This window comes from Telopea speciosissima, chromosome 1 (assembly GCF_018873765.1).
Source record: "Telopea speciosissima isolate NSW1024214 ecotype Mountain lineage chromosome 1, Tspe_v1, whole genome shotgun sequence".
In the NCBI taxonomy this organism is placed as follows: domain Eukaryota; kingdom Viridiplantae; phylum Streptophyta; class Magnoliopsida; order Proteales; family Proteaceae; genus Telopea; species Telopea speciosissima.
Window position 1 is genome coordinate 17,213,480 of NC_057916.1, and position 24,415 is coordinate 17,237,894.

Genomic DNA, 24,415 nt, shown 5'->3' on the forward strand with positions numbered 1-24,415 from the left:
CCTGCTGATTGTCACCTGGTAGAACGCTTTTGTAATTAAACTTGTCACGAGTCCTGGATTAATAGTACAATTGCCACAATACCAACGAAACAGATCCACATTTGATCTATAGTCTAAATGTTGACAATACATTGTAACCGAAAGAAATTAGGGTGAGAGAAGGAAAAATTAAAAAACAAGAGGAGAAGTTACAAGCATTATGTGGGGCAAAGAAGATATACCGCCCGGGCGCTCCCCATGTGATTATCATTCCCCAATACAGAATGAATCACAAATGAAGAAAATACAGACAATGTCAATCACATAGGAAGCAGGTTTCACTTATGAAGTCTATCGTTTTGGCTCATTCCATGTCTTTCCCTCAAAAAATTCACTTAACATTCGATCAACATCCTCTGGTGTATATCTTATATACTTCATAGGGTTCTTCCCATTCTCTATCAGAGGTCTGTAGCGCATCCAAATCTCATTTCAATCACACTGTACAACTCGGGAAATAAAAGAACAAAATGGCTAAAAGTTCAAGGGAAACGTACCCAAAGCGTTTAACGAAAGATCTGTATGCAGGCAATAAGACTTCGGCAACTGCTAGTCTTAGAGATTCTCGCAGCTCACTATCAGGCACTGTCCACTGGCATTGTTTTTGATGAAGCTCCTCAAACATAACGTTGAATGTCTTGAACCTGATACAATAAAGGACTCCCACTAATTTTGCTTATCACAGAAACAGACAATTAAATAAAAAGTGTCATAATGCATGCATATTTTAACCTGTCTTTCACCGTTGCTCTTGAAATCCCACTCCCGCTTCCTCCATCACCTCCCCCTGAGCCACTACCACCACCTTGAACAGACACAACTTGTAGAATCTGCAGTTGAAACGACAAATTGCAGTCCAGAAAATTTATTAATTATTTGTTCTTTAAGGGCAATAAACAAAGCAGAAATTTATTTCTTAGACTCTTTTGGCACATAGCTACTATTTAAAGATTTCCATTAAGCTCATCAACTAACAGTAAAATATGTTAAATATGATTAAAACAAGGCCAGCATATAAGGAAAGACTATACAGTTTACAAGTTACATCCACAATAACACAAATTATTCAGATGCTTCTCTTCATTTCTTATTTTCCTTCTCTTGGCTTGTTCAGCATTCTTGTTTAGAAAAGCTGGAACAAGCGTAGCCATATCACTTTTGTTATTCCAATACATATTTTTTCTAATCCCATCTCCACAAGTAGGGCCCATAAACAGATTAAAACTAGGTATATCAAACTAAAATATATCCACCGAAGCCCAGTCCAAAATTCAATAGGAATTGTAATAGGTGGTCTGATGTAGATCCCACGACTGACCAGAAGAAGAAGAAGAAGCAAGGCCCATCGAACCAGCTTCAGATGGACGAGATCGAGCCAGCCCAGCAGGTCTTCTATAAGGGCCAAGAAAAAGAGGCCAACACACAGTTCACGTGAACAGTGTCACAGCCCATAGTTGGCTTGTGTGGAGATGCTTTTTAGAAGATCTTGTGGGCCCATCAAGTGGAAAAAGCTTCTATCCTAATGCTGCCATAGTTTAGTTTCTATTTTCATATTTAGAAAGTAGGCTTAAGTTTCTAATTTGGTTGTCTTTGCATGTTTAGAAGGCCGAGTTATAGAGCCTTTAATGCTCTCTATTTCCATAGTTACCATTTTCATTAGTTTCTATTTTCCAAACAGTTGCTAAGTTTTACTTTCTATTTTTGTAGCCTAGCCTCAGTCTATAAAAAGGAAGCTATTGTAATTGATTGACACAGAGTCAATGAATGAAATTTTGAGGCATTCTTGCACTTGATTGCAGGAGTAAAATCCTTGTTCAACAGCTGGGATAGCTGTGGGTGAGAGACCCAGGGCTGAGAAAGCCCATCCCTCACCCCTTTTCTCCTATCTTCTTCTCCTTTCTCCTCCTCCCTTCCCTGCTTGATTTCCATTACTGCTGCTGCCATTCTAAGATTGCTGCAAGTGCTGTGAAGACCTCTGGAAGATCAGAATCAAGTCCAGATCTATAGCTGTTGCATCAATTCGAAGGGAGACTTGAATACCCTGCGGCTCTGCTGTTCTGTCCAGGTATTGCTGCAGACTTCAGGCTGTAATATCTCCCCAACAAACCACTGAAATCAATTGAGATTTGGAAGACTGAATCACACCATCAAAGGCTACATTCGACCCCTGACTTGAGGCCCAGATCTCACTGGTTTGGCCTGCAGACCCTAACCTTCTAATTTGGGAACTCCTTCACAACTCACAAGTTAGCCATTGGAACTGGCTGAAATTTTCAGCAGAGATTCCCCTCTGTCCCTGCTCCACTCGATCCAAGTTTGGGTCTCTTCCCATTGCTGGTTTGGTTTCTACACACTCATCAGTACTTTCTAATTTTGAAAACCTACTTCTGTTTTGTTTCTGGCCATTGAATGAATTCTCAGATTTGTCTATTTACTTCCCTATCTAAAGCCTGAGTGTTCTCACTGAGTTTATTGGAGTTTGAAGGTTATCATTGGGACTGTAAACCCTAGTTTGCAGTCTCACATTATGGTCCAGAATCAATTTAGTTGGGAAAAAGCTCAATTGAGTGCATCAGATGGCTCAGAATGAACGCCCATCCTCACCTTAATGTCGAAGTAAAGTGACATTACTATGAGTTTTAGCTTACAACCTCAATAGCAGTTAAACAGTCAAAACCCGAAATCTACCAATTTTAACTGACAACACTCGCCACTCAGTGCCAACATATTATAGGTGCCTCTAAGGGTTTCAGTTCTTAACCAAAGCCAAGCCAATCCATTTGGACCCACCATCCAAATCCAGCACTCCTAATACTTGGGTAGTTGGGCTGAGCTTGGGGATTGAGATGCCAGCTTGATTATTAAGTGGGCTGACTCAAATATACCGCAAAATGCAGCAGGTCATCATAATCCTGCTTGTCTACAGTAACCTTCTAAAGCTGCTCATAAGCGGCTATGCCTACCTATTAACTGCCAATAGGTTTATTGATTTATTTTTGTAATTTTATTTACTTAACTCACAATTTACCTGGGCTTACAATTCCCTTCCCACACCATTCAGATTTGGTCTAGGCAGCAACCCAGAAACTGTCAAGGTCAACTCATCACAAACCAGCATTGCTGCCATCTGAGACATCCAAATCTAAACCTCTGTACAAGTCATAAAGGATAGTGGGTTTCATTCAGGAACGGTACAACTTTACTGTTCCGAAGGTATAGGACAGTAACATGTAGAGAATGATACACATATACACTGCTAGTCCAATTATCTTTTTAAAGAAACTAACATAATGAATGAAAACCAGTTGTGCTAATAGTCTTGTGCTGATGTTTCATATTTGCTCACACAAATGCCCTTGAAAAATTAAAGCATACAAGGCAACATGTTTGTCACATCAGCTAGCTACTAAGACAATCTCAACATAATCAATCATTAAGACAGTGAGATTTCCCAGCAATGCTTCTCCCTTGTTTCAACATTGATACCAGCATACCATAACAACAGCAACAATAAACTCAGCCTTATCCCAACTTAATGGGGTCAGCTACATGGATCCAAACAGATAAAGTAGGGAAACTACGGTCTAAAAAAATGGAAAATGAGATGAAAAAAGAAAGAGGAAAACAACAAAGGAACATAGAAAATGAAAGAAAATGAGAGGTGAAAGATTAAAGTAAGAGAAAAGAGGCACACCCAGCCAGTCAGGAGAATCTCAGTAGATGGGGTCTACAACATGTATCCTTGCCCTCCCATATGCTCTATCCGAGGTCATACTTGGTACAAGACCTAAACTATGCATGTCCTTCCTCATAACTTCGCCTATGGTCATTTTCGGCCTGCCCCTAGCTCTTTTAGCTCCTTCAGTTGGGACCATATCACTCCTTACTAGGGCGTCCCTAGGCCTCCGTTACATGACCATACCACCTCAAACGACTCTCTCTGAGCTTGTCATTGATCGGGGCAACTCCCAAGTCCGCTCTAAAACGTTCATTCCTTACTTTATCCTTCCTAGTTTTTCCGCATATCCATCTTAAACATCCTCATCTCTACTACACAAATCTTCTCAATATGACATTTTTTAACTGCCCAACATTAAGCTTTAAAGGGATACGTCGGTCACACAACACTCTTGACGCACTGCTCCACTTCATCCATCCCACTTTAATTCTGTGTGAAACGTCATCTATATCACCCTCTTTACTTATGATTGACCCCAGGTATCTAAAATAGTCACTTTGCGGCATCTCTTTTTCCTCAATTCACACCATGTCAAAATCCATTATAGTTAAGACTAAAATTACACCTCTTATACTCCGTCTTCGTCCTACTAATCTTAAAGCCTCTTGTTCCAAGGCTGATCTCCACAGCTCTAACTTAGAGTTAATCTCTGCTTTAGTCTCATCCACCAAAACGACATCATTAGCGAAGAGCATACACCACGGGACCTCGTCTTGGATGCTCTTGGTCAGGTCGTCCATGGTAAGCGCAAATAGATAAGGGCTTAAGGCTGATCTTTGATGTAACCCAATCGTGATTGGGAATTCCTTGCCTTGACCTCCCACAGATCTCACACTAGTCACCATGCTCTCATAGATATCTTTAATTACCTCCACATATTTACTCGACACCCCTCTCTTCACTAGAACATGTCGGATTAGATCTCTAGGGACTCGGTCATAAGCTTTTTCCAAGTCAATAAAGACCATATGGAGATCCTTCTTGCTATCTCTATATCTTTCCATGAGCCTCCTCAATAAGTAGATAGCATCTGTTGTGGATCTACCAGGCATAAAGGCAAATTGGTTCACCGAGATATGTCTCTCTTCTTAAACGGGCTTCAATAACCTTCTCCCAAAGTTTCAGAGTGTGACTCATTAGCTTTATGCTTCTATAGTTATTGTAACTTTGGATATCACCTTTATTTTTGTATAGATCGGGACTACAATGCTTCTCCTCCACTCATCTGGCATCTTCCTTGTGTTCATAATCCTGTTAAACAGAGTGGTTAACCAATATACACCACAACCTCCTAGGCATTTCCACACTTCTATTGGAATCTCATCAGGGCTTGGTGTCTTGCCTGTTTTCATCTTTCTTAAGGCTTCTTTAACTTCCGCGACACTAACCTTTCGTACATATCTATGTTGTGTGGTGTCTTGTTGAATAATGTAATCATCTAGTTCATATCTACTCGACCTATCTCCAGTAAGTAGGTCACATATATACTCATCACATCTCTTCATAATGTCTTCATCCCTTACCAAAACTCTTCCATCATTATCCTTGATACACCTCACCTGATCAAAATCTCTACTCATCCTTTCTCTCATCTTAGCTATCTTATAAATAGCTTTTTCCCCTTCTTTTGTGTTTAGGTTAGTATAGAGATCTTCATATTTCTTCGTCCTAACCCTCCCCACAATCTTCCTAGCTTCGTTTCTGGCATCAAAATATCTCTTTTTACCCTCTGTTTCTTTAGTCCTTTGCCATGTCTTAAAACAATCTTTCTTGGTCTTAATGGCTGCTTGGACCTCATTGTTCCACCACCAAGTCTCTCTAGGGGCCTGACGTCTACCCTTTGCTTCCCCTAGCACATCCTTGGCAACCCTCTTAATACATGTCATCATCTCGCTCCAGCATGCCATATGGATTAGAAATATTTCTTTTTGATCGGCAATATAGAATTATTAATATTGAGAGCAACAAAACAAAAAAATGAATGCACGACGCAGCATCACAGAGAAACATCACATAAGTGAATGAGTGTAAAATCCATGGCTGAAATCACAAAAAATACACATCCACCTGCATGCATGTGTGCACACAGATTACCGGGGGTAGAGGGGAAAAAGAAGGTAGTAGTGGAAAAGTTTCAAAACACCTTAGATTAAGTAGTTTTGGTCTTCAAACTTGGCAGAGATTGAGGGCACTCTTGTAATTATCCGATCTATTGAACACAGTATGTGTTAGGACTTAGGAGGTTAGTTTTAAAGGTCAGCATTATTTTTTATGGGGAGCTCCTTCTGCTATGAACTCATTTTTCGCTAGGTGTTTTCTCAACCCTTGGCTCCATATTCTTATTTCAGTACAATCCTTTCTTCTTCCACAAAAAGATATAGTAATTTGTAAAAAGAGATAAATGAGAACAGCTTTCATTTGTTAACTTTTCTTTAGCCCGTAACCATAACTATACCAACCCATTCCAATACAAAGACAAGGAAAAGAGGAAAGGAAAGAAGGAAATTCAAGCAAATGGTAACGGAGAAGAATTCCAAGGCAACTTCGTGGCTGAGATCAAGCCATATCCCAATTGGTTGAAATTTAGCACCTTAATAACAATTGCACATTCAACAAAATGCACCAAGAAAGAAAAGAAAAAGGAAAAACCCCTTAGAAAAGACAGATGAAGTTCTGGAAACAGGGTAAGATAGCCCCCCCTCCCCCTCAAAAAACCAAAAAAAAAAAAAAGGCAACAACAAAAAAGGAGGTAAACTATGAGGCGCATCGGAAAACCCAGAGGTGAATTCAGATGAATTTACAGAGACGAACCTTTCCCCAAGCAACTCTCTTATATTGATTTGCGTGTTGCTGCACAATTCTTCGGTGTCGTTGCACCCAATCATCCCCTAACAAATCCTTTGCTTCTGATCTGACAACAGATTACATATTATTGGTACCATTATGAATATCTCATAATAAGCTTGCCATGTTTCAATTACCTAAATGGAAATATACAAACCTTCGGACGGATCTGACCATATAGTGAATATTGTTCATAAGAAATAGTTGTGTCAAAGCAGGATCTTTATATTGCTTAGATTTTCCATCCAGGTTGGTCATAAGAGCCTGCATTATACGCATTGTAACAGATGCCAGCTGAGAATTTGCTTCATCACCACTTTTAAACTCTTCAAAAAGTTGTTTCAGTGTTGATTGATAGCTGCACATTTTGAGTATAACAAAGTCAGATCAATTATACTTCATTCAGCATTTATATTAAATCTTGAAGATAATAAAATATAGTTCCATCATTATAAACAAGAAAGTCATAGGATCTTTCACCACTGGATGGTGTATGGATGATAATCTTTACATACAAATCAAAAGCATAGTTATAAATCATCAACAACTGTATCTTAAACCAAATAAATTGAAGAAAATGAAAGATAATATACAGAATCCCTGGAATTGGTTAGACAGCTCAACCATTAATAAAAATAGCAAGAATTATGAAGAAAATGAAAAAGCTAGGTCGCAAAAAGAATGGCATGAGAAAGAAAGAAAAAAATGTCTTACTCAAACAAAAACTTCACATAGTTAATGACATAGCTCGTCAAAGGATGCACAGTTCCATCCAAAACAGCCGTTTTTGTAGCATCTTTTTCAACTGCCTCTTCAAAATCGCCAAAGGTCTCTTGTGCTGTCTGGGCCAGCCGCTTCGTCAAAACCAATGCCGATTCTCGCATTTCAGTGCAAGCTTTTCCATCAAAAAGTATATGTATCTGCTCAACAAACCAGCACTCATGTAAAACAGATCAAATATACTGTTCAAGGAAATGATTAGTGTTAAAGCAATGAGCAAGAAGTTAATGGAACAACCAATAAAGTGATAAACAGGTATATCATTATTCAAGGAAAAAGAATCAAACAACCACTTCATATGTTAGACAAGAAACAATCGTCCGGAGTAAAAGGTAACTCATCTTGCACATTTGCCACAAGAATGTTTTTAATTTTGCAGACAGGTATTAGAAATCTTCCAATACCAAAATTGCACCCCACTTGTCTCAATGTAAACTCAGCAGAAAACAAAATCTATTTCAGCATGATTTGTTACACTGCTTATCCCAAAAGCTTGAGCTGTTAAGGGCACACAACAATGTATATCAACACCCCCCCTCCCCCACATGTCTAAGCCCACACACAGCTCTGCATGTGCCACCAACAAGTGGTGGCGCCATCACGTGATTCCAAGGTATAAGGCGTAGGGACACAACACATAATACAAACTCATCGCACATACCAGAGATTGAACACTCGACCACCTAGCTCTGATACCATGTTACCACCGCTTATCCCAAAAGCTTGAGCAGTTAGGAAAGGAAACAACAATGTATATCAACAATTTTTAAAAGAGAAAAATTAATATTTGTTGGTGTACCCCCATGCTCTAACACCCAACAGTAAAAGAGTCTGGATTAGGATTCTATAAGTCTAGCCCTGTTTTGAATCAGTTTCCTTCCTTATTTTAGTTTCCTAGTCAGTTAGGTTACCTCATTAGTTAAGGATTGGGTTAGGCCTTTCCTTTTTAGTGTAGGAGAATTTTTGAGTCTTCTACATAAGTGTGCAGGGAGGCCAGCACTGTGCATGGATTTTGATTAATGAAAAGGCTATTGCTTCTCTCTAATGTAGAACTAATCTAGGTTAGAATTAGTTCCAAACAACCCAGGAATACTCAGCAGTCACAAAACTCAAAATAGAAACTGGACCAGAAATTAGAAGGTTAGGATTTTTGTCAAACCAATCAACTGATGGACACCTCCTTGGGATCGAAGGTAGAGAATGCTAGGGAGAGGCTGTCTACAAATTTTGGTTCAATTCTGATGTGGCTCGATGTGAAGATATCAAGGATCCATCAAAATAGAGGGTTAAGGAAAAACCTTCCAAATCAGGCTGTATTGGTCTCCAGCAGCAACCGAGTGTGAAACTTGGTGTGTAGAACCTGTTCTGCAACTTTGGACCAGTTTTGATGGTTGGAATGTAAGATGGAAGGTTGAAGATAAAAATAGAAAGTAATGGGAATAGGGAAGTTTCAGGCTGCAGAATGGAGGGAGATGGGAATCGAGTGAAGGAGCTGATGGGGTGGATGTGTCCTCAAAAAATCAACCCAATCTGAAGGCTGATTGAAGAGTTATGGTCTTCACCAGGTGCAGCTCCAGATCTGAAACAGTTCAGCGAGAAGCTGGATCGATCTCTTCAGTTGACACACAGCAGCAGCAACAATAACTCAACAGTAATGGAGCACTCGGGTAGTCTCTGGACAGTGGAAAAAGTCTCCACAGCAATTTAATATCCTTCGAATGCCAGCAGCAGTAAAGGGGATCAAGCAGGGTAGAGAGAAAAGGGGAAAAGAAGATAGAAGAAGGGGGGGGGGGGGGTAGGGGATGATGGCCTTCTCAGCCTGGATCTCTCACCCACAGCTATCTCAGCTGTTGAACATAGGAGGAAACTCCCATAACCAATGGCTAATATGGCCTGAGATTCTTTTTCTAAAACTTAACTTTTTCCCATTAAAATATGATGCCTATTAATTGCTTAGGCAAGCTTACAATGAAATAGAAACTTTCTACAAAATAAAAAACTAGTCTAAGTAGAAATCTAACAAAATAGAAACTCAGGAAATTAGAAACTACTAAATCTAATCTAAATAGACAGTAACCAAACTTAAACTACTTGGCTTTATAATTCAGCCACATGCAAATAAATTAGAAACTAATGCACCAATCCTAGTTGACTGGTCAAAGGGAGAATCTGTCAAAATCGTGGGGCATCTTTCAGCAGCTTCTAGAAGTCCTGCCGGGCTGGCTCGAGTTGGTCCTGCTGGGCTGGCTTGAGCTGGTCCAGTTCTGGGCCTGGTCTAGTCCATCTCTGGCCTATAAAGAGACCTAGTCTGATGGGCCTTCTTGTGTCTCTTTCTCTGGCCAGATTCTACGTCCCTCTCCTTCTCCATTGGTGAAGAATCTCTTGTTTTTGATCAAGGCTGGTTGGTGTTTGATCCTTCCAAACCACCTTGCGGTGTGAAGCCCAGGTGTTTTTTTTTTTACTGTCTTCTTCTTCCTTAACCTTCTTCTCCATTAACAAGTATTGCTTCTGAAATTTCCAGCACTTCCTACTCTAAATAGGAATTCATATACAAGTCTTTCTTTGCATGAATTAAAGTTAGAAGAATCCAGCCATTAGAATACCTTCAGATTTTGGGAATCTGTTCTTCACTCTTCTAGAGAGATTCGATTAAAATCTCCATCAGATCTGACCTGCGGATCTGGAGACATATTACTGAAATCCCTATTTTACCCTTATCACTTAAGTGGAATTCTGTCCTTTTAAATACTGATTTGATTTACTGGTTTCTCTAATCTGATATTGCTGAAATTTATAGTATATAATCAAAATCGATTACTCTACAAATTCCTCTCTTCTGAAATTCTGTTTTGAGCGGTGAAATTACTGTTCTACCCCTCTCCAAGTCCAACTAGGATTGCTTCATATATTTTGATCTAGCCCTTGGATCAATCTAAGATTTTCAGCAAGTGTTCATCCCTATATTTGTTGAATTCAATTGGAATTTAGCAGTCTTCTGACCATCTGATTTGCTTCAATTAACTATTCTCCTAATCTGATTTTTATTCTCTGAGAGAAGGTCCTATTTTGGTACTGTTTTGATTACTCAAATACAGTTCTACATTAGCCGATTTCAATTCTGATTTCATAAACCTTCTATTGATACTGCACTCTTCCAGATTCTGTTTTCAATTTCTGAATCTGTTGAGTAATTGACAGTCCTTGCTCAAGTAGGATTGATCATTGTGACCTCACATGCTGAAATCGATATAGACTATTTACTATTCTGTTGGTTCTGAAATTTATAACCAATATTGATATTCTGCTGGACTATAATAATCTGCAATCTGTTCTAACAGTTTTACCCCTATCCTAGAGTCACTAGGAATCCCCATATTTTCTGATCCAGCCATTGGATCAATCTAATATTTTCAGCAAAGTTTATACCCCTTAAAATAACTCAACCATGGTCTGACCTGCTGGTTTTGTTATGTGTTTTCTCCCAAATCTGATTATTTGTCTCTCTAATTTCGCTTCTGTTTTTAGTACTGGTTTAACCCTTAAATCAGTACCTACATTAGCCAGGCAATTAGTAAACTCAAGAAATTTTATATTTCATGAAAATAGGATATACATACCTCCGGCTGAATCTCTCGCATAATCTCATACATGTCTAAAAGCACAAACAACTTTTCTGGTGACCTTTTGCTTTTGGCAATAGCCTCTCCAAAACTTAGTAGCATCGCTACACTGTTTCCTGTAACTTCAGCAAAACATTGATCCCTGAGAGAATCAAAGCCATCAAATATTTGGTCACAGACTTTACGTTCCCCTGCAAATAGCAGTTTCACCTGTTTCAAGCACAAATAGATGGTTTTAAGAGCAGAAAACAAAATACTAACCAAATGAATAATGAAAATCCTTACGGCGATTCGCATGAAATGGATCCAGTTCCCAATCTTAGCCTCCAAAACCTCCCATTGCATCTTCTGTACATCATCTTTGCTAAGTCTCTCCACACCCAATTTACGAAGGCTTTGTTCCAAAACAGAAGCACGGGTATCCCTACATGTCAATGAACAATGATACAGACATTTGGTCATAAATGGTTCTGAAATTTGGGAGCATGCGTGATAATAACTACAGAAATGCAAACCACTTCAGACCCTCTTTACATTTACTATTTATAAATAACTAGGACTCTCAAGTCTCAACAGGAAGGATAATATCCAGATTCATATCTGAAATTGACCCATTTTAAGCTGGTACGAATAAAATAACATCCAACCTGTTTAAGATCCAATCCAAATATGGCATATCGAACTTTTAATGGGTGAGATTTCGGCACATTAGACCTGATTAATATCCAGCCTGAATATCTCTAATATATAAAAATATACGTAACATAAATACACATACACACAATATCTAACAATTTTTATATTACAAAGGGTGATCGAGGGGGTACAAAGGGGGATAAGGGGGGGGGAGTGGACTAGGTGAGAGACAGGGGATCTCGACCTCTTGGATGGCCTAAGTGCTCTACCATACTAGCACATTACGAGCTGCGCTAGCAGCTGTCCTCATACCTGACATTTTTTAATACTACTTATGAAAATACAAGAGGCTTAGGATCCTTTTGAAAGGTCATAAAGGGTTCGGGGGTTTCAACATCAAGGATATATGGGGAACGGCCCAAGAGGCCAAAATACTACTCTTCCCAAATCTTCATTGTTCCCCTTCTCCAATCAAACTCATCAAAATCCCAACTTACTGAGTGGTATAAAGTTACAATTTACAACTATAGATTTCCAAACACAGAGATGGAGGTTCGCCTTCTCCCATCATTTTCCCTTCTTCTCCATTAATACTCAACTTCTTCTCTGTTCGAACTCACCACATTCTTCTCCTCCATTTGAACTGAACTTCTCTGTTCCAACTCACCACAACCCCAACTCCCCAAGCCCTCCAAACTCAAAAGTTACAGTATTCAATTTCTGAATGCTTGAGGACTTGGAGCAGCAGTCCAGTTTCTCCCACCTGAAATGGAGGCGGCTTCTTTTTGGCTATTGTTGGTCGGAAACCCAGTAGATTCTTGCTAGTCCTAGGCCCAAGTCGAAGTTCAAGCTTCTTTTCCAATTTTTCCATTTGAATGCTTTCCATGCATTTGATCTGTGTACTTGTGAAGATGATTAGCTACACTATGAAACTTTGGGAGAAGGTGATGTAGATCCAAGTCTCTATGACCTGAAGAAGCCCCCTTGATCATAGTGTTTTAGTAGGAGCCTTAGTATAGTTTATTTCAGTTCTATACTTAGTTTTTTTTAGTAGCCTTAAGGACTTAATCCTATTGGCTGAGATTGTTTTAATTTGATTGCTCCTTAGGTAATCTGTTATTTCAAGTGTTTTAAAGTTGTTTTAAGTTACTAGGGACAGTTAGGTCTTTTTATGTCTTTTAATTGCTTTAAGTTACTTAAGTATACCTCTCCACGATTTTGGAAGAGAGAATAGAATTGTAATAGATCTAGGAATGAGGCCCTTGGCCTATTATTTATAATAAAACGTGGAAGGCTCCCCCACACAATTTAGATTTGAAAATTTCGTTTGCTATTGCTGCTGCTTGCTCTTTGAGAGTAATCCTTGTGGGTCATATCAAGGAAGCCTTGTGAGTCATATCCAGGTTGAAGGGCTGGTGGACTCCCGTGACTCCTTGCATCTTGTAGATCAGGAGGTTCTTCTTCAGATTATCTTCAAGCTGCTGCTGTCTTTGAAGGAGTACTAATCAGTGAGTTAATTTAATTCTCTGAAGATTTCCTTCCTCTTCCTCCAACCTCCCATAATCGATTCCCATAAAACCCTAACTCCATTAAACCCTAGAATACCTTCACAGCCTTATTCTTCCATTAGATTCAGCCCATATTACCCTAACACCTCCCTCCACTCGATCCATAGTTGTCACGGCGTCACGGCGATCCAAGTGGGTGGAGGGGTGTCACGTCGATATATCGACATGTCGCCCGCCATGGCATGTCGACCATGTTTTATTTTTTATTTTATCTATTTTTAATGTGTTAATAGATGTATACTCAAGCCATGTTTTATTTTTTCTCTATTGTTTCTCAAGTTTTAAGAAGAAAATTCAGAAATCGAAGAAGAAATCGAAGAGGGAAAGAAGAAATCGAAGAGGGAAAGAGAGACGGGAAGAAGAAATCAAAGAGGGTCGCCATGCAACCCTCTCCAGCACCAAGACGCCATGACAACTATGACTCGATCTCAGTTACAGCCCATTTGTACAATTAAAACACTAATCCCTTTCATTCCCCATTAAACCCTAAAACTCCAATTTTTAGATCTTATACTTCCCACCATCAAAAACCAACCAAATTCCAGTCGAGTTACCCTCCCACTGTCCCCTACCTTCAATCCAAAGCCCTGCCCCAAAACCTCACTTTAAACCCTAAATTCTATAGTTTTTCTAATTTCTAAAACCCAAAACCCTAACCCTAATTCTGCAGAATTTTCAAACTTATTTAAACCTTGATATTTTTATTCCATAATAACCCCCTAGGTCTGCCTATTAAAACTATATAAGACCCATCCCCAAATTCATAAACCTAGCCCTAGTTTTGAGTCAAGTCAGCCTGCTTTGCCCCAATCGGCTGATTAATTTCAGGATTATTGCTCACCTGGTCTCTAGTAGGACTGCCTCCTATCTAGAGCTACATTAGAAGGTTATTGAAGCCCATTTGAGCAAGGAGACTCATATCTCGGTGAACCAGTTGGCTTCATGCCCGGTGGATCCACAACAAAAGCTATTTACTTATTGAGGAGGCTCATGGAAAGGTATAGAGATAGCAAGAAGAATCTCCATATGGTCTTCATTGACCTGGAAAAAGCCTATGACCGAGTCCCTAGAGATTTAATCTAGTATACTCTGGCGAAGAGAGGAGTGCCGAGTAAATATGTGCAGGTATGAGGGTGTGGTAACTAGTGTAAGATCAACGGGAGGGCAAGGCAAGGAATTCCCAATTACGATTGGGTTACATCAGGGATCCGCCTTAAGTCCTTATCTATTTGCGCTTATCATGGATGAGCTAACCAAGAGCATTCAAGACGAGGTCCCATGGTGTATGCTCTTTGCCGATGATATTGTTCTAGTAGATGAGACAAAAGAAGGTATTAACACTAAGTTAAAGCTTTGGAGGTCAAAACAAGAGGCCTTAAGATTAGCACTATGATACCGCAAAGTGACTATTTTAGATATCTGGAGTCTATCATAAATAAAGAAGGTGACATAGAGGATGATGTTTCTCAGAGGATTAAAGTGGGATGGATGACCGCAGTGTTGTGTGACTGACGTATGCCTTTAAAGCTTAAAGGAAAATTTTATATAACTGTTGTTCGACCGGCCATGAAGGCCCATGATGTATGGGGCAGAATGTTGGGCAGTTAAGAAGTGTCATATCGATAAGCTTTGTGTAGCAGAGATGAGGATGTTAAGATGGATGTGTGGAAAAAAAAGGAAGGATAAAGTACGGAATGCACATATTAGATCGGACTTGGGAGTAGCCTCGATCAATGACAAACTACGAGAGAGTCGTTTAAGGTGGTATGGCCATATTCAACGGAGGCCTAGTGATGCCCCAGTAAGGAGGAGTGATATGATTCTGATTGAAGGAGCTAAAAGAGCTAGGGGCAGACCTAAAATGACGAAGTGGTGAAGGACATGCATAGGTTAGGGCTTGTTCCAAGTTTGACCTCGGACAAAGCTTACTGGAGGTCAAGGATCCATGTCGCAAACCTCATTTAGCTGAGATTATCCTGACGGGTGCGGCTATGCCTCTTTCCTCTTACTAGCTTTCATCTTTCATCGTTCATTTTTCTATTTATTTCCCATCTTATTTTATCCTTTTCCTTTTTCATCTCTCTTTTCCCATCTTTTCTTTTCTTTTCTTTTTTGGTTAAATCTATGTTTTCCATATTTTATTTTGTTTGGATCCATGTAGCCGACCCCATTAAGTTGGGATAAGACTGAGTTTGTTTGTTGTTGTACTCGTGAAGATGCCTCATTGGTTAATGATAAATGGATATGACATGTGAACGTAGAGGAGATACATTCTTTTTATTTTCATTGTTATTTACAATAGGTTTAAAGTTGTTTATCTATGCTTTTGGTTTAATCTCATAGAATTACATAGTTGTCAAGGCGTCGCCTAGGCGTCCAGGCACCTTGGTCGACTTGGGCGCCTTGGTCGCCTAGGCGGGCGCCTTGGACGCCTTGTTCGCCTAATTGGTGCCGCCTTAAACTTTGGTCCTCTCCACCGCCTTGGGTCGCCTAACCACCGTGACAACTATGGTTTAATGTTGTTTATTTGTGTTCTTAATTTAATCTAGACTCCATTATTCAAATGGTTCATTGGATACCAATACAGATCGAGTGTTTCCAATCAAGTAATTGGATGTCTGATATTCAGAAATAAATAGATAGAACACTGGATACACCTATATCCACTCCATATCCAACCTGTTACAGCCCTATATATCTCAGTAATGGAAGTTTTTCCATAAAGAATGTAAACCATGGGTAAACCCAACTGAAATGACACCAAGAAGACATTAAGTTTTCTAATCTAGACAATAAGATCAGGACACATGGGTAAGATTATATATAATTACCTAGAGAAAATGGGTCTCAAGTTTCTATGAGCTTCTTTTTTTAATCCAAGTTATAATGAACATATAAATCACAAAAGAAAAAATATATATATATATATATATATATATATATTTCCCCCCCCCCTACCATCATCCAAAGCCAATAATTATACCAAGGTAAGCTTGATGAACTAGAATTTCTGCAGGTGATTCACACAGACTGGTCAAAAGCCAACTACGACTACAAACTGGCCCAAACTCCAGGGTAGAGTGGTAGACAGACTTAGATCCAAATTCCATAGCTGAAAATGACAACCTGCCCTCAATTCTAGTGGTATGGTACTTATTTAAAAATAAATAAATAAAAAGGATGTGTTATTTGCATAAGTTCTAGTTCCAAATATCATATAGAAATATTACATGGGCATGTAAGTCCTAAATATATCATACATAAAGAAACAAATTTGAGTAACTATCGCTTAGTAACTAGTGAAGTATCAGACAGTTAAAAGCTTGAATCCATTCTTTTTTGCTTTGGTATTCAATTAATAACCTACTACAATGGGTGTATCATAACTTTTACAAAGGAAAATAAATAAAATAAGTAAATCATGCAGAGCTTAATTTGAAGTAAAAGAGATAGAGCTCATTACCTAGAAATTTTGAGTAGCTGCTGTTGGTGACCAGCTTGAACCATTTGTTGGGCTAGATCATGCAACAATGGCAGAATCCTTGGTGGAATAAGAGTTGGAGGCTTATAAATAGCAGTTTCTAAGCTTTTGGTTGGGTGATTATGTGTGGATGGATTTTTGCCACTAGAATCAACTTGGTTCCCAGGTGATCCTGACGACGGCCGCAGTGAGTTGGGGAGGCAATCAAAGAGACGATCAGGTTCCACAGGTTTGCTGAAAAGAAATAGAAATGGAACTCACTTGGAGGGAAATACAGCCAAATATTTGCAGTGTGATAATTTTAATATCTTATCCAGAGCATAGTTGTCTAGGCGTCCAGGCGCCTTTTTTTGGATGGGTGCCTTGTTGGTGCCGCCTTAATTTTTTAACACCCCCCCCCCCCTCAACATCTTGGGTCACCTAGCAGTTTGACAACTATGATCCAGAGCATCAAAGAATATGGAGTAAATACCAATAAGCAATCATTTGACCTTCAGAATCATGGAAAAAAAAATCTGCTGCAAATAGGACTGAACAATGGACCAGGCTGAGCTGGGCCCAGCACAGCCCAGTCTAAGTAAGCTCAGCCAGGGACCATGCCATTTCAAACTTCACAGGTCCAATTCAAAAGTGAACTCTTTTTCTTTTTTAGGTGGACGAGACATTAAGGGTAATTCAACTATTATATAATAATAGAAATGACTCAATTTCAAACTTCACAGGTCCAATTCAAAAGTGAACTCTTTTTCTTTTTAGGTGGACGAGACATTAAGGGTAATTCAACTATTATATAATAATAGAAATGACACAATTTCATATATGGTGTATCATTTATGAAAAATACAATATTGTAAACATCAAATCATTTAATATAACCTAAGTTCACATGTATATTATTGAAGCTCATTCTACAAGAAGGTCATCCTAGAATTAATATTGTACATATGACATAATTTACTACAAGCCTCTAAACAGAGGTCCAGTCCATCCCAGTGAAATCTAAGGCTGGCAGACAAAAGTCACAAAATTCCAGGCTGGACCAGCCCAGTACACAACCCTCTATGCAAATCATTTTTATACCCTCAAAACAGTCATCCATCACATGATCCATCCATGTTCATGCAGGGTAGGAAGTAGGAATAGGAATAGGAAATATAGTTCCAACAGTAAGAGCTTTCACTAGCATCTAAGCAAATAAGATTCAAACAGCTCACTGTTGAGGTTATAATCTCATCATCCTAGGTTACAAAACTAGAGAAAAAATATAAAATGTACATTGGCAAAGCTGAACTTAATTGTTGGTTACCAACTAAGATTTAAAAGTCAATAAAATGTAAGAATTTTCAAATTTCATTTAAATATGGGATATTTCAAATTCTGGAGGAATTGAACGTTTGACCGATTCAGATATAGATAATATGAAACCTTTCCACTAATTTTTTTTTTAAAAAAATCAAAATTCCAAGATGCGCATTAAGTTTAAACCAAGAAAGAATTTGATGCCAAAACTGAGACAAGACGTATAACCTTTAATATAAGGTATAAGTTCAAGTTAAGAAAATTCACAAAGGCTGTTTAGGCATGTTTTTTCCTTTTTATTTCCTGAAAAATGGAAGCTGCCAGCGCCAGGGACTTCTATTATCCCAAATTGTAGAAATCTCTGATTCATTTACAATCTTCACTTCTTTTTCAAGATGACAAGGCCCCTAAAAGCATACCAATACTATAGAACTCGTGTGTCGAAATCCAGCAACAGAAATTGCACTGAATAAACATATAAAAAGACGGGATTCAGATCCTTAGCTCATTCGTATAAGTGAATGTGGCTATAGAAATTTGCTTCCTACAGATGGTGTAGGCTAAAAAATTCTAAGGAGACAATGAATCACAGGATCATCAAAACGAAAGTCACTTCAAGAAGCAAACCTGTAAGATGTTAAAAGCTGTTTAAACTCCTCTTCCAGCTTAAGAATGGCCTTTGCAAGCAAATTATTTGCATGGTTCAGCACCCCATCACTACTCTTAAAGGTTTTGTTGTTGCTGAAGAAACGAACATTACTTCTCAGTTGGTCAACTGCTTCTAGATAACTTTCAAGGTCCTCATGTGGCCCTCTAAGTATTTTAGCCTCTGCCTACATGCAGAAAGTTACTTAAATCAGCATCTGACAATCCAGACCTATAAATACACTACCCTGCACAGTTCCATTGTAGAAGTTGCAGACGCATGGGCATAGCAAGGCCTCAGAAGGAAGAAATAAAGGGAAATATGGAGGGAAGACAATTGTGAACCAAAATAATTACAAAGATCTATATCTAGACTCATGCTCACAGCATTTAAAAAAGTTTACTTACGTAGAATCAGATTTTCTTTGGGGGCTGGGGAGACCATAATTACTAACAGTTAAATTGATAATTTGACCATACAGAATTTTTGGCATATACCTTCTGCAAATAAAAAACATGGCAAGATGCATCCCCTATTTTGTTAAATCAAATTATGTCCATGTTTCTTAAAGTTTCTTATGTTTCTTCTTTAGTGAACGCAACTATTCCCGTTGTTTGGGACAATAACCCACAGGAATTTCTCATTGTCTTCTAGCATTCCAGAACAGAAATGCCATTTATTAATTCCCTAGATGAGAAAGTTTGCGAGTCTTGATAACAAGCCTAGTTTCAAAACCTGCCTTCACCCACTTTTTTCCCCTGATTGGCAACCAAATACAGAAGAAAAAATTTTAAAAGCAAATCATGAGCATGCACATACCACCACCTTTGAAGCAAAGTTTACACACTAAAAGGGGAAAAGTCAGGCACAAATATATCTTTGCAATAATAATGGGTTCCATTTAATCATTTATAGAATATTCTCCTAAGGCCCACTCATAGTTCAAGAACTCGCTGAGATCTCGGTAATATCTCTCTTTTTGAAAAAAGCGAGATGAGACTTTAGACGAAATGAAATATTACCCCAACTCGGTCAAGATCTCAGTTTGAAGATTTCAGTTAGACCGAGATTTGGACCAAACTTACCTTTATAATGTACATATCTCGACCGAGACAGTCAAGATCTCTCCAAAACTCGACAGAGAAGTGTGCATTTGACCTGATTTCTGAGGATTTTCGACAATGGCTTATGATAGAGATATATGTAATATGTTAAGATTGATGTATTGTACACTTTTACATTTGTAATGTTTATTTAAGTTGTTTTATATTAATTGTATGATTTGATTGCTTCCAATTACTATATTATGTGTAGAATAGGGCCTATTAGTACGTCGTCGCCTACCAACCTAGGGTTCGAAGTGAAACTCCTATTTGGACTTTGTTTTTGCAAAATCTGATAGTGCCATTGTGTTTAAATGGCCTAAAATAGGCTGAGTACCAAGTTTCAGGCCCAAACTAGGTCTAAAACCCACTGGAACCAGCCTTCTAGTTTAAAAAAAATTTACACCAACTCACTGAGATCTCGGCCCTACTTGGTTTTTTGGCTGGGTGAAACCTGTACCGAAACCGAGTTCTTGAACCTTGGGCCCACTGGCCCATGTTAGGAGCCACATATCTGTTCCTTAAATTTTGTGTACTTGTAGACTATAAGTATCATTAAAGGAGATGAAATTACATGTCTTTATACAGCAGCACAGTAATTGTTTTATATATGTGTCAGTGTCAGAAGTTGCATGGACACAAGTTAACCATAGGTGGGCACCTATTTTGAAGTGTCTGGCTAACATAGGGGCACATGTGGTCCAGGGTCCAAAAAGCAATATTACATCAATACTGTTGCCTCCCATTCATTGGATAATCTGGAAGGACCATAATTCTCTTCTTTTTTTAGAAAATAAGTGCTGAAATTTGGACAAGCTGAAGGGAAAATATGGGGTTTTAGTCACTTGCTTTGGTCTCTAATCCTTACAGAGATTTAGAGTTTTAGCTTTTCTAAACTTTAGATTGCATTCAAACAGACTTTATCCTAGGGTTTTCTTTTCTTGTAAATAATTTTTTTACTTCATTTATGTGGGGTTTTTGTTTCCCCCCATATGGGAGGAGGGGAGCAGTTGAAGGAAAATACCCACCTTCAGCATGATAAAGTAGCCATCTCTCCTTGAGGGAAAAAATATCCAAGTCCTTCAGATTGTATCTTCTTCCATTAATAAATATTCCTTTTTTTTTTAACCTCAACATTGTTATAGAGAGGGCAGCATCTAACACTAGCTCAAAGAACGAAGTAGGACATACTTCACAGAACAATGACCAGCAAACCGGGAATTAGAGAAGGCGAAGAATACAACTGCACCGAGGAATAAGCTGTGGAAGGGATGTGATAGAGTTCAGGACGTTGCTGAAAATTTCCTCAAGCAACTGCAGCACCCAAAAGTATTGTGGAAGCCAAGATCCCAGAGACCCAAACACAACCTACTCTAGAGTGTCTTCTATCTACGTTGTTGTTTTTTTATTTATCTATGTTGTTGTTTTCTTATTTGTCTTTTATTTGCATTTAATTTCAATTGTTTTTATTAAAAATATATGATTTAGGAAGTTGCTTTATTTGGGACTCTTATTTTTAGTAGGTTTGGATTTGGGTTGTGATATGTACCCCAATCTCTCGTGTATTGGGATTATGATTTTGAGTTATTGAAAATTTCTTTCACAGAGAGTTCAGGGAATGAAAGTTCTGAGCTTGTTCTTGAGTTTATTCTGCAAGGTTTTACTGTAGATCCTCCCTTTTGGATTGTGGAAGAAAGATACAATGTCTTACTGTATTTCTTCTCTTAAATCTCCATTGTTTCTTTTCAGTTTTCTTTATTTTGTCAGTTTATTTGTTGCTTCCGAATCTGGACTGCATAAGCTGGTAATCAAAGCCAAGGTTCAGGGACAATTTGTTGCAAGAAAAGACGGAACACAGTGTGTGCATCAGCCTGTTCACAGCACCACCATACCCGAGCTGTATGCCTCCTAAGACTCGACAGATGTTGCATGCTCAGGTGGGAGACGCTATGTCAGACCACAGTGATGTAGTGGCAGACCTTCATCGGCAAATAGATCTAGAGAGCTGCAAACTACAAGACCAACAATAACAAACGAATCTGATGTGGAGGAAAATCCCTTTGCAGCAGAACCACGTCCACCACCTCATCCAAGACAAGGGAAAATGGAGGCAACACTAGACGTTAGGAAACTGGTCTCAAGACTGAGATCCTGGAGTTCCATGGTGGTTCTTGACTCCTAAGGACTACATGGAATGGCTGTTTGCAAATGAGGAGGCCATCGAGTTTAAAGAAGTTCCAAAGGACCACATTGTCTCGTTGGTTGCAACAAGATTTTGTGGACATGCCGCAGTCTGGTGGTACCAGTTGAGGGTTACTCGCAGATGCCAAGGGGCAAGGAGAAAATCATATCCTAGGAGAAGATGAAAAAGTGCATGAGGTCCGAGTTTCTCCCTTAAAACTATACTCATTTACTTTATCAACAATTACAAAACTTGAAACTGGGTAGTGATAATGTAGATGAGTATACAAAAAAATATTCATCAATTAATTGCCTGTAATGACTTGGCGGAGTCAAGAGAGCAGTTGATTGCCCAATATATAGCAGGATGTCAGGATTAAGACAGAATTTACAACATGCCATGCTTTTATATGACTGTTAGTCCATATCTTAGATTCTTAGGCACACCAGCATGCAGTGATGCTTGAAAGACAGTTTGGGCATGCCAGACAAGTGGGCAATGACCCATATAGTGTTGCCAGCCCTGTTGCAAGTAGCGTGCAAATTGGTGCACCAGTACAGAGAGGCCCATGCAATTCCAGACCCAGCCTACCCAGATTACCCCTCACTCCGAGCCATTGTACCAGCACAAAGCAATAATGCTGGCTTGAAGTGTTTTAAGTGTGGGGAGATGGGACACAAGGCCACTGACTGTAGAAGAGGTAATTGGGAAGGAAAACAGTTTTTTGTTGATGAGATTGGTCATGTTGAAGATGATAACACCTATGTTGATTATATAGCCCCTCATGTATTTGACTCTTATGATGGTGATGTTGAAAAGGAGGTGTTGTATGGAGATGCTGGTGAGGCCTTGGTCACCAGAAAAATTGACTTCATACCTAAGGATGAATTTGAAGATGATTGGTTGCGTAATAAGATTTTCCATATTGCTTGTACCATTGGTGGTAAAGTGTGTCAAATGGTGATTGATAGTGGCTCTTGTGAGAATGCAGTCTCAAATGAGGTAATCACTAAGTTGGGTTTGAAGACTCAAAAACACCTCAATCCATATAGATTGGCCTGGATTAAGAAGGGCATTGAAGTGCCTGTCACTCAAAGGTGTCTAGTGCAATTTTCCATTAGTTCTAGATATAAACATCAAGCATGGTGTGATGTTGTACACATGAATGCTTGCCCTCAGTAGTTGGGCAGACCATGGCGGTTTGACCGAGAGGTTACGCATGACGAGAAGAACACCTACTCGTTTGTATTCAATGGAGGGAATATAATTATTTTTCCGTCTAGAAGTATTGGGCCTAAACCGAAACCCATGTAGGGTACCAATCTTCTCATGTCATTTGGATTTGCTAGAGAGCTATGCAGGAGTTGGGTATTGTGTATGCACCGGAAAACAAGATGGAGTGATGCAGAGCCGAGGGTGTACTCGAGGAAGAAAAAGAAGAAGGATGCTGCCTATCTTGGCAGCCAGCCACGATTTTGGGTTATTGGGTTGTTTGTCTTTTATTTTGAGTCTTGTATGAACCAGTTGGTTCAGTTGGTCTACTTTAAATTGTGGTCCCATATTTTAGTTAGACTTAAGTCTTTTAATTTTATTTAAGTTGCTGTTAGGTCAGTTCACATCAGCCTTGACTGATTGTGTCTTGTAACTAAAGTAAAGGGTCAAGGTTCGAAGTTTCTAATTTTGGGACTTTCCAATTTTGATTCCTTGCTATTTTTCTCTTATTGCAATCCATAAAAGCAACCCAAAGAGGCCATAACAGACCACGATTTTTACCCTCACACTACTACTGTTATGCAAGTTTGCTTCTCTTGAAGTTTTTCCTTGGTGTTTGATCCATGGAGGAAGGAGCTGATGTTTGATCCAGTTGACTCCTTGTGGTGGGAAGCCCAGGAGGTTGCTTTCAGTTGCTGTTCTTCATCCTATTCGAGTTCTCAAGTCATTAGAAGATCCATCCCTTCAACCGAGCTGCTCTGCTGCTGCCCAATATACTGCTCTAAGGTTACTTTCTATTTTGAGCCTAACTTTCTAATTCCCTTCTCTCACCACCACCACCCCCCCCCCATCCAACCTAGCCATTACTTTTCTTCAACCTTTTGAGCACACCTTCCCTCTTCTAAGACCCCCACTCAATCCAAGTTTCAGCCTCATCTACACAGCAGACTGGCTGCTATGGGGTTTTCTCTCCAATTCTGCCCAAACCCATTTTTTCTAGCCTTCTAGTGAAATCGGCAGAGGGTAAACCTGTTGAATTTTGTTTAAACCCTTGAGTTCCCTACTGTTTCAGACCTATTCCATCACCCTAACCTAACCCTAGACCTATCCTTAACCCATCCTATCATTCCAGCCCAATTTCCATCAACCTAAATCAACCCCCCCTGATTTCAGAACTTATTTTGGGATTGTTGAAGTCTTCAACCTGTCGTACATGATGGAGGCAGAGGTTGGAGAGTTGCCAGTAGTTAGACAATTGGTGGGTGG

The 24,415-nt window shown here is 39.1% G+C and overlaps 1 protein-coding gene across 1 annotated transcript in view; it reads right to left on the reverse strand.

Moving 5' to 3' along the window:
• Positions 1 to 24,415, reverse strand: part of LOC122648383 (exocyst complex component EXO70A1-like) — a 32,435-nt gene continuing 8,020 nt past the window's right edge. Inside the window, exons 3-12 of the mRNA XM_043841606.1 lie at positions 18,634 to 18,839; positions 16,690 to 16,941; positions 11,308 to 11,446; positions 11,020 to 11,232; positions 7,337 to 7,542; positions 6,780 to 6,980; positions 6,590 to 6,689; positions 772 to 869; positions 537 to 683; positions 1 to 448 (exon numbers count right to left, since the gene is read on the reverse strand). Coding sequence (XP_043697541.1) covers positions 331 to 448; positions 537 to 683; positions 772 to 869; positions 6,590 to 6,689; positions 6,780 to 6,980; positions 7,337 to 7,542; positions 11,020 to 11,232; positions 11,308 to 11,446; positions 16,690 to 16,941; positions 18,634 to 18,839 — 1,680 coding nt within the window. The 3' untranslated portion in view covers positions 1 to 330. The remainder of the gene's footprint in view (positions 449 to 536; positions 684 to 771; positions 870 to 6,589; positions 6,690 to 6,779; positions 6,981 to 7,336; positions 7,543 to 11,019; positions 11,233 to 11,307; positions 11,447 to 16,689; positions 16,942 to 18,633; positions 18,840 to 24,415) is intronic.